At 32.6% G+C, this 11518-nt stretch overlaps 1 protein-coding gene across 1 annotated transcript; it reads left to right on the top strand.

Moving 5' to 3' along the window:
* The first annotated feature begins 3404 nt into the window (after positions 1 to 3404).
* LOC118064542 (uncharacterized) lies at positions 3405 to 6237 on the top strand. The gene is made up of 7 exons (XM_035079225.1): positions 3405 to 3998; positions 4077 to 4215; positions 4277 to 4414; positions 4479 to 4741; positions 4850 to 5088; positions 5261 to 5695; positions 5801 to 6237. The coding sequence occupies exons 1-7, from the start codon at positions 3447 to 3449 to the stop codon at positions 6153 to 6155; spliced, it is 2121 nt and encodes a 706-aa protein (XP_034935116.1). The 5' UTR covers positions 3405 to 3446; the 3' UTR covers positions 6156 to 6237.
* The last annotated feature ends 5281 nt before the right edge of the window (positions 6238 to 11518 follow it).

Here is an 11518-nt window from a genome sequence, read left to right on the forward strand (position 1 = left end):
TGGGAGAGGTCAATTTTTATCTAGTTATTTTTTTGTTGATAAACTAAATGGCGAAAAAAGATTTATACTTAATCTGAAAAAACTCAATAATTTCATAGTATCTCTACACTTCAAATTGGAAGACCTAAAGACGGTAAGGCGGCTGGTGTTTCAGGGATGTTTCATGACCACATTAGACCTTAAAGATTCATATTTTCTCGTCTCTGTTAAAAAATCACATAGAAAATACTTACGCTTTTCCTTCGAGGGTGTCGTATATCAATTCAATTGCTTACCATTTGGTTTATGCACTGCTCCTTATGTCTTTACGAAACTCCTAAAACCAGTAGTTCAATCCCTGAGAGAAAGGGGTATAATATTGGTTGTATATATTGACGACCTTTTAATAATTGGTAGGACTTATCAAGAATGTTTAGAAAATGTCAAAGTGGTAAGAGAGCTATTAGAATCTCTTGGATTCATACTAAACTTGGATAAATGTCAGTTAACTCCATCAAGGACTATCAAGTTTCTTGAGGTTATCATCAATAGTGTTGAGTGTGGTACATTTATATTGGTGTGGTTGGCTACATTGAGAGGCTGGGTCTGCGTGAGTGTACGTTTTGCAAGTCAGTTGGTTGACTCTGTGTGCCCAGACAAAAAGTAATATTAACTAGATGTAATTGTTCCTTATTTAAATAAAACTGATAAATATGAAATAAGACTATTTAATCTTTCAAATAGTAATAACTTAACTTACAATATTCGGATGCCTCCTTATCAGGATGGGGGGTTTTTTGTGATGGCCAAAGGGCTAACGGCTGGTGGAGTTCCATAGATCAGCGTCTACATATAAATCAATTGGAATTAAAAACTGTTTTTTTGGGTCTAAAATGCTTTGCAAGGGACTTAGAGCATTGTGACATCCTGTTACATATCGACAATACAACTGCAATTGCTTGCATCAACAAGATGGGAAGTATTCAACATCCAGATCTTCATGAAGAGAGTAAAATGATTTGGCAGTGGTGTGAAGATAGAAACATTCGCATTTTTGCATCCTACATTAGATCTAAAGATAACACGGAAGCTGATAGAGAATCACGTAGACTACCGAGTGAAACAGAGTGGGAGCTCGCTAACTGGGCCTTTAGGGAAATAAAATCAATCTTAGGGCCATTAAAAGTTGATTTATTTGCATCACACTTGAATAAAAAATGTCAGAAGTTTGTATCATGTTTGGATAATGCAGAAGGTGTAGTTGTCGTACCTTTATGGAAACGCCAAGCTTGGTTCCCTTTGTTTAAAAAATTACTAATAAGTAAATTATTAAAATTTGAGCCTAACAATAATTTATTAATTTCTAACCTTAGAAAAGTGCATCCGCTGGCGCATCAACTTACCCTGGTGGCCGGACGATTGTCAGCGAAGTATATACACAAAGAGAAGTTCCAAATGATGCTATAGATATAGTCATTTCTTCGATATCTACAAAAACCTTTGAACAATACAACTCGGTTTGGAAAAACTGGTGGGCTTATTGTATGCAACATGATGTTCCAGTCTACGCAGCTGAAGGTAGTCAAGTTCTAGGTTTCTTCACTCACTCCTTCAATATGACGAGATCCTTTTCTACTCTCAATACACACAGGGCAGCTCTATCCTTCACTTCAAAAATAGATATCACGGGGGACGAACATATAAAGAAGTTTTTCAAGGGAGCCAGCAATTTAAAACCACAAACTCCAAAATATTCTAATGTATGGGATCTACAAGTTGTGTTGGATTATTTATCACGATTTTATCCAAATAATAAGTTAAGTCTGGAAGAGATCACCCACAAGATAGTTATGTTGCTAGCCTTATGTACAGCACAAAGAGTACAGACATTATCCAAGATAAGGTTGAACAATATCAAGGTCACAAATGACAGAATTCTCATTAACATCTCAGATCGTTTAAAAACCTCTCGAAGAAATAAGGAACAACCTACGTTGATTATCCCATACTGTCCGGAGCTCCCAAGAATGTGTGCTGCATCAGTAGTACAGGAGTATATAGAAAAGACTCGGAGGATTCGGCCTCAGGACTGTGAGACGCTAATTCTGAAAACTAAAAGTCCGCATTTGGCTGCAACATCGCAAACAATTAGCCGCTGGATAAAAAATACATTGCATGCAAGTGGGATAGATACATCTGTTTTCTTAGCACATAGTACAAGGCACGCTTCTACCTCAGCAGCATTCAGGAAGGGTACTAACGAAGAAGTAATTCGCAAGGCAGCAGGATGGACAGAAAGGTCCAATATGTTCGCAAAAGTCTATAACAGACCTCTTATCTTAGAAGAAAATCTAGCGAACACTATCATCTCAAATCCTGAATAATGAATATTTAAACGTTTATTTTCTCTATATATCTATAAAAATTGTGCAACTATGTTAAAATACTCAGTTTTTCTGTACCGTTAATAATCAATAAAGAAAATAAGCTATTGGGAAATCCTAGTGTTATAATGTAGTAGCTAGCAAAAAATTGATTAATAATTAACAACTATGTAAGTTAATACACACGAACCTATTAGTGTATTTGCAACGTCCTTTAAACATCTACAAATTTGATCTAGAGGACGAGACGGTGTAATATAATTAAACGATCGATCGAACTTACCTGTAAGTGATGATCGATCCTAATTATATGAACCGTTTCGTCCGAATAGATCAAATCCCAACCCATGTCATATCATTTCCCTCTCCTCTGAGGGTTACAAATACAGTTCAAAAAACGTGATGAGGAAGCGGTGGTGAGGCGCCGGTAAGCAGGAGAATTGAGTAGAGGGCGTAAGCGGGAGTTTTTCTTCAAATTTTGGTTAATAAGCTGTGGATTTTGTACTCAAATCGAACGGACAAAACGATACTACAAATTTGATCTAGAGGACGAGACGGTTCATATAATTAGGATCGATCATCACTTACAGGTAAGTTCGATCGATCGTTTAATTAGGCCTATGAATGGATAACGAATGAGTCATGACATCATTTAATAATTAATGCTAAGCTAATTGTGACCTAATTATAGCCCCTTTTGTTATTTTAATACAACAAGTCAAAGAATAACTTCATCTATACGGCCATCTTTAACTTCCCACCAGGAAGTTATTTGGTTATTACATGTTGGTTTACATCGAATCAAATATATCTATTTCTTATAATTGATGTAGATTACAGTTTTGTAAAAATATTACAGACTTGTTCTAATTATCGTTACGTTATCGAATAATTCTATGCCCACTTCCTCTGTTATTATTTAATTATTACAAAAAAAATGAATATTTCGATAACAGCCTTATTGAGTAATTAACTAATTTCAACATTGTTATAAAGAGCAATTAAAGTTATATCTATAAATATAGATACTCATTACTATGCTGATAGTTTTGCCATCATTGACTGTTACAAACCTTGTGAAAAATGTTCCAGTTTTTATTATTTTCGTTATTAATATTTTCCAATGGAGTTCATGTGTATTCATTTTCAATTCCAGTCGTTTCAGATATCCAAGAAATGATTACAATGGCCAATGATATCCAGAGTGTTTGGGCTGGAAATATTCCATTTAAAAATCTTGTTACCGAAGTAGAGAATCCAGCAACATTAGCTTTAGAGAAGCTTGATTCTCTATCAGAGCAAGTATCTAACTTGGCCCTGGAACTCAGTGATAAAATGGATAACATTGTAGAAGAACTGGTAACAAAGATTCCCTTGGCCCAAGAACTTTCAGCAGCTATGAGAGACTTCCACAATGTAATCACTCGTGTTGATTTGCTTTATGATGATTTTCAAGATTTTGTTGGTGAAGATGGATTCAACTCTCTCACACTAAATTCCCTTATTAAATCTGTAACATCTAGAGATGCTGGTGACATACCAGATGTTGTGAATCAAATGCATGCGCTTTTTGTACCTGGAAGATCTGCATCGATTCGAGAAAGTATCCTAACTCTCATGGTTAAAGCAAAATCTGTAAGTCAGTTCTACTTGAAAAATTTTGTGTCTGATAGTAAAATTATTATTTTTATTTATCTATTTTTTCATATTTAGACATCAGATGATGTATGTAATCCAGCTTTCTCATTTCAAGAACGTTTGTATGAGATTTTTAACATCGTTTCTCTAACTGAAATCAGAGCTTTCATGATGACACTGTTTGCTTATGATTACCTTGCTTCTACAACGAATGGTGAATTTGGTAAAAGTTTCTTGACGTCATGCTGCTATTAATTTTTTAAATTTATTTATAGAGTCGTATGCTAAAGAAGTAAAAAAAGCTCAGGCGAAATTTGTATTGAGAATGGAAGAATACATATTAACTGTGAGGAATAAAATGACAACTGTGTCACGGGTAATATTTCCGTGTGATCCACCAGCTTGGATTCGAGGTATCAGAAAATATAATATTCAGCAACTAATTTTAATAATTCTAATTCATTAACTCATTATCAGGTGAAACATTCGTTGAATTGGAAGGCTTAATGACGGGCTACTTGATGAATGAAGCACAAGCATATTCTGATGGAACATGTAGTAATTCTTGCAGTGATATAGATGCTACGCAGACTTATGGATGTTTCACATGGGCGGTTAGTACTGGCGGTGTTGGTGTTTACAGTACTAGTCAGAAATTCAAGTATTGTCCAAGAAGAGAATGTCTAGGAAGAGCTTATTATTGTGGTTCGATAGGTGATAGTGTTGAAGTTTGTGAATATGTAAGTGTTTTTTTTATTCATACTTATAGATATGATTTAATGTTATACGAAAAATCATCATATTACAGTAATTAATCATTAAAAAGTATAAACTAAATGTATTTACAGCCAGGAAACTCACTAAGACGTTACAAATATATATCAGGTAAAAGTGGTAGTCCTACATATGGCTCAAAAGATGGAGGTTGTAGTGGAGAAGGACTTAATAAAACTGAATTAGCCACTATAACCCCTGGTTTTTATAAATGCGATACTTGTTTCTGTAGATGTGTAGAAAAATCTAAAGAATCAACAGCTACGCGAGCTGTCTCTTTCCTGTCTCAGATCTCTGACGTTACAAAGAATAAGTAAGCTCTTTAAGTGATTTGGTTAATCATCATTATTATTATCACTTAGTTCTATTTTTGAGTCGTAAAGATGGAAGTTGACGACAAAGTTTCTGTCAATTACAAAAAATAGTTGATAATAAAAAAATTGACTATCAAGTGTTCTTACTGGCTCATTGAAACATTTTTTCAGGGTCGTCACAAACTTTAGGTTTACTGAAAAAAATAAAATGATATACGTTCAAGTTGAAGAATCGGAACTTTTACCTCAACTTCGTGTTAATCATAATGAATCTTCTTGGGTTCCATTGGAAGATTACACTTACAGAAAAGGCAATTTTTATCGTGTTAGTGACAATAAACCACTCAGAGAAAATGTAGAGTTTGCATTTATTGATGACCAACGGAGAACATTCAATTTAGATGATATAATATTACCAGCAAATCATGTTTTAACTGGAGTCCGATTGAATAATGTCAATCCTAAGGATGAATCCAGTCCAATACAACTAGAAGTACAAGCAACACCTGTCGATGACTTCAATGAAGGTAAAATTGGCAAAAAAGAATCCATTTGGATAACACCAAAAAGTCAGCCAACTCCTCACAAACGTTATACAGAGAAAAGGTAAGATGAAGGAACATATGCTTACGAATTGGTGTTTTAATACAAAATAAGTTCATTTAATAATCAAATGTTTAGTCATTAGAATCATAGATGAAATATTTTTAGAACTGAAGTGGACTATGGTAAAAAAGTAGATCCAAGAAAGTCAAAGAAGAATGGTGTGTTTTCGAAAATAAATGAGTTCATCATGGTTGGTCCTTCGAATGTGAATGATGACGCAGGACAAACTACTATACCTCTTTTTGATGCACAACCTGTCGCAGTCAACCGAACTCAGGCATTAGGTGGTGCCGGATTGTTCGTTAGAGGTGCTAAAGATTATGGAGGATTTCTAGCTTTCCGAGCTTATACCGCTAATCTTGGAGATTATATGAATGCAAATATGAAGAAAAAGCAATTAAAGAACTTCAAAAAATTGTATCGTGAAGTATTGGCCTTTGATCCCCCAACTATAAAATAAAACCATCATATCAAATGATAAATCATATGCTAGAGAATGTACTGGTAATGTTTTAAAATAAAGAGTACTATAAAACAGGCAATTGTATCTTATATGTTCCTTTTCAGATCACTATGTAGTATTCCTTCCCAATACTTTTCCAAGCCATGATTTTCGAAGTAAATTAAAAACTTTGGGTAGACTTCTGACTTGGTGTCACCCCTGAATAGAATGAAACTTTGGGTATTTGTTGATCTTGATGGGACGTGAAAAACCCTCAAGGGATTTTTGGTGCAAATACCCCATATCATTTTTATGGGGGTTTAAAGATTTTACCATTTTAACCATTTATTCATAGAGATCACACCTAAAAGGGGTAAAATTTTGATAATATATTAACCTTGACAACATAAAAATAATCCCCCAAGGAAGTTTAGTTATGGGCCACCATAACGTGTTTATAGGGGTCTTATAGTTCAATTGATAATTTTTTAAAATTGCAAGTGATGGATGGAAAAGGCGCAAGATGAAGGGTGGGGTTCTTGGGCAGAGTAAAAAACGTAGAATGATCTTTACCAACGTTGTAGTACCCATCGCCGTGGTAAGTCTCTAAGGGCAGAGCCAGTACTGCTCTTATTATATATTTTTATTATGATCAGCTAAAAACATCTAGTCGATCGAGTGTACACTATAATAAAAAAAAAAATTTTTTTAAACATCAATAATAAATTCAGAAATCCACTTTTAGATTAGATACTAATACCTAATCTAGAGATTAAGTGCGAGTCTCTAGTCTCTACTACTGGCAGTACTGACCGTAAGCAATCCAAGTTTGCTATCCAGGGTGGTCTCGATGAAAACCCCTATAAAAATGTTATGGTGATTCAACATATCTTTAACATTTCACTCTTTTTTGGGGTGATCACCAGTAAAAAATTTAATCGTAGAGTTACAAAACGCTATAGAACTGTGTCTTAATATAAAAACAAAGTGTAGTACTCTTATACATCAAGATATTTTAGACTGTTAGAATTCAATCCTCTGATTTAGTTTTCTTAAAAAAGAATGGAAAAATTAACTCGTTAATCTATTGAAATTCTAATCATTAGAAGAAGCTTAACGATTGCTGAAGAACAACAAAAGGTGACTAAAATTTTCTGCTAAAAACTGTGTTGCCCCGACCGCGACATTGATACCTTTGGATAAATCAGTTAAGGATTACACTTCCGTGGTGAACAAGATCTTATTCAGTCACATTTACCGTCTTTTAGATGAAGCTGAGTAAAAAGCTACCGGATTGAAATATGTATAGGTACAGAGTAATGCTTTTTTCACTAAATTTAAGAATAATGATGCTCATCTAATCCGCAGTGCTTCGACATTTACATCAAAATAATATGGGATTAATATTAATCTCATCAGAAATGCAGCAAGTTAGATAAAATCATCTCAGAAATTGCTACATTCTATGATCGAGCAATAATTTATAATAATGATCAATTAGTTGAAGCTGTCTTGAAGACAAATTTGTTGTATGTAGAAATTATCATGTCCTGACTAAGGGTAATAATTTAACAAAGGAAGTTGGTTTCAGTTTTCTGCGAGTCCTAATTCTTTAAACATTTATATAGTAATGTCAAAGAAGTGTTACGGATCATGATTAAATGGTTGATAAATGAATTCATCAATAAGTTGAATTCTATTTTAATTGTTAATTAAGAGAAATATATAGTTGCAACCATAGGCCGCTGTTATCGGGACAAACAAGATAGCAAATATTTAACTCATTTTTAATCTATAAGTAAGCTTTATAATCATTCAATTATTCATAGTACTTTTTGTTGCTTACCTGTATAGAATTAATAACTCGTTAATAACATTTAAAAAAAAAATGTTCAAAAGTTTTATGTAATACTTAACGCTCTGTAATAATAGTAATTAGATTATCATTAGTCGTGTATTTGACGTGAATAGTCGAAATTATTTCATTATAAAAATAGTAATTTCAAAGATAAGCAAATAGTATATAAATGTGACCCTAGAATATATCAGCAATTCCTAATAGTTATTGTCCACAATTTTTTACTCTCATTACATAAGCAAAATTATCAAAGATCGTCCGAAAAAAATCTGACTGTCGTCTTATGAAATTTGCACAAAGTGAGCACATTAGCGTGTTGCGAAGATAAAACAACACAAAAAGTTCTTTTGCAAAAACTTCGTTTAATAAATATTTTTCAAGTTATAAAAAGCTGTGATTGATCTGTCATCTTCTCAAAATACCTTCTCAAAATCGATCAGTGGATATTCACTGATTTATTTTTAAAAAATATACACAGGGGAGAGTGAGGTAATTGCGAATACCTAAGGGGGAACTGAAATAAAACAAAAGTAGTTAAAATTATGAATGCTTTTTATTATTAAAAGTTTATTTGAATTAATGAAGCTTAAGATCTCACAGTCAACATGGATGAATTTTTAATAAAAAATTGAATATTTATAAATGAACAAAACCTTGGTGTCACTAATCGTAAAGTTTTTGTGGGCCCCATAGATTCAATTTGTTAAATTTTATCCAATCGTCATTGGGAGGATTTCCATGCTTTTCGTCATAATGTGAGACACCTATTCCATTTTACTCAAAAATTACGTAAAATTGTTGAAAAATAATGAAGTCAACATATTTTGTACATCGAGCGTGTTGTCATTTCACTACTGTTTATCAGGCTTTGCATTCAGGATCGACTACCGATTGTATCACTGCACTGTAAATCCCGGTTTTCCAAACTGCATTATTTTAATGTGGATAAGTGTGTTAAACATGACGTCACCCATTTGATTAACATTGTAGTTATTTTTTACACACTTAGAAATGCGTTAAAAGTGACTACAATGTTAATCAAATGGGAGACGTCATATTTCCCACACTTATCCGCATTAAAATAATGTATTTTGGAAAACTGAGATTTACAGTGTGGGAATATGTTTCTACACCTTCTAACGTAGCCAAATATGGATCTGTTGTCGAATTATAGATCATAATAATAATAGCTTTTACGATATTACAATCCTTTTGTAAATAGTATAAACCATGTTATGATCCACCTTCAAAAAAATAGGATATTACACTACAAGGGCAGGAATTTCAACTTTCTGCCTTTGTTGTGTAATATACTATTCCATCAATCAGTCCAATTTCTATTACTAGACAGTCTTGTCGGAGACACAATTATTTTACTATGACTCGATATTTTTAACTTTAACTCTCGTTTGTATTAATTATATAGACTACAAGAAATACATAATTACACAATTACATCGTTAAATGCATTATCTTCAATAAAAAATTTTTTGTTCTGATTCCACAGAGTGACAAATGGGAAGTTGCTTAAAGTATGTGCATCTTTTTCCTCTTTTACCGTATCGTAAAAGCTGGGCCCAATAGCAGGTACATTTTAGAATGTTGTCAGTTGCTATTGAGACACCATAAACAGCAATAAAAAGAAAAGAAAAGTGTATCTCATCGATTGCTTTTATTCTAAAGGTAAAAACTAAACTTAAACGTATAGAAGTTTTCGTACTAAGTTTGGAAGTAAAAGAGGAGCCAGTCAAAATACTTTTACAAAGTAAGAATGAAAAAAAAAAAGTTGTTGAATGTTCGATTAAACTGAAACCTATTTCAAATAAAAATGACTACTTCACTAATTTAATATGTATTTTTATTTTTTCTCTCCTCACACTCATCTCAAAATGATAAGTCATTACTTTAGACAACTTCCCATTAGTCACCCTGTACTAAAAACATGAAATTGTTTTTTTTCCAAAAATTCTGTCTGTTACTACAGCATTTTCTTTTGTTTGATTCACAGCACCCGTTTGTCACTGAAATTAGTTCTTTTCTTTATACAGCCACAAATTTAATTTTTTGCATCTCCACATTTATCGTATCAATGCATTAAAAGTCAAGACTTTAAGAAATAATCTTCTGGTATGTCACAACATCAGGAAATGTTTGGTATCTAGCAACATAGAAAAGATAACGAAATGAATGTTTTCAAAAATGATTAAAATTATAATTACAATCGTCTTTATATTTTTTTTGTTCATTTGCTATAAAAGCTGATTAAAGATATCTCCTGAAAGTGGAATACATCAAACATGAATAGCTAAAAAGCATGAAGAGCAAATGAATGAAAAGAGCAATGACATAACGAATAAAGTCTAACTGAGGGAAGAGTAAAATTACACTGGGCCAAAAGGTATACCGATGCTTTTTGCTTATGTTGAAGGTTTCACCAGTCCATCCGGTCGACTTCCTACGTTCATATTTCAAGCTTTGGAATGCTGGGGTAGCCATTCATTCTCATGACGATCCACGATATTATTACTTTGAGCCATGAAGAGACTTTCTTGTGGAGTCATTTTTTATATTTTCAACAACTCAATCATCTTTTTCAATTTATTACTTTTTTTTCATCAGTCCTTGTGTAGCTGTTAAATTGATTGTGAAGTTTTCTATTATGATCACAATAACTATTGAAACATTTTATAAAATTGAACAGATAAAATGGAATAGACTAATGAACAAAAGTGGATAGGATTTCATTATGAAAGTAGTAGTATGTTCATATAGATAACTATGTATACGTAGAGGAAATCAGTGAAATGAGGACGAATCGCGGTTAATTATCGATTAAACCAATGAGGTGTGAGGACTCGGAAGATCGTTACCGGTCTACCGTTTCACCCAGGAGACATCAGATAATGAAAGCTATTAGAAATAAAGTGCTACTCTTCGGCAATAAAACCTAGAAAATTTTGTAAATAAAATTGATCTTTCACCGTCTGCTGTTTTCAGCATCGTTATTACCTAGGTAGATTCGATAAATAAGGTGGTGAATAATATAAAAAAAAAAATGGGTTGGAAAATAACTTTGAGTTGGAAAAAAAACTTCTTGTTCAAGTTGAAAAATTATCGAGTGTTTTATCAGGTAATAATAATTCAATTAGTACTCTTTGCCTTATTTTAATAAACGAGCTGTGAAGCTTATAGATCCTAAGTGTATTATTTATGAGAAAGTAATTGATAGAGTCTAAAAAAATTCCTAGAAGATAATCAAGTAATTAAACAGAAAATATTTTTATTTATTTAAATGTGATTTACTTATTATTGTTTAAGAAAGAGTTATTAAATTTGACAAAAAAAGTAGTAAAACACTTAAAATAACTTTGAATTTTGTTTTTCTATTTGATAGTCTACTAACTTCAATCTAGATAAAGTCACTATGTGGCCAATGACTTGTGTTCATTTTGAAGGCAGAGACATTATGGTAATATCTTAATACTACACGTTTTAGGGTGTATGAACTTAATTTCACTATTTT

This window comes from Chelonus insularis, unplaced genomic scaffold (assembly GCF_013357705.1).
Source record: "Chelonus insularis isolate UGA/USDA-ARS -01 unplaced genomic scaffold, ASM1335770v1 contig_23_pilon, whole genome shotgun sequence".
In the NCBI taxonomy this organism is placed as follows: domain Eukaryota; kingdom Metazoa; phylum Arthropoda; class Insecta; order Hymenoptera; family Braconidae; genus Chelonus; species Chelonus insularis.

What these genes read in the sequence shown, in the direction of transcription:
- LOC118064542 (XM_035079225.1), top strand. Translation starts at nt 3,447, where the DNA reads ATGTTCCAGTTTTTATTATTTTCGTTATTAATATTTTCCAATGGAGTT. An exon ending in GTGTTGAAGTTTGTGAATAT is followed by an intron (nt 4,742 to 4,849) that starts GTAAGTGTTTTT and finishes ATGTATTTACAG; the next exon opens with CCAGGAAACTCACTAAGACG. An exon ending in TCTGACGTTACAAAGAATAA is followed by an intron (nt 5,089 to 5,260) that starts GTAAGCTCTTTA and finishes ACATTTTTTCAG; the next exon opens with GGTCGTCACAAACTTTAGGT.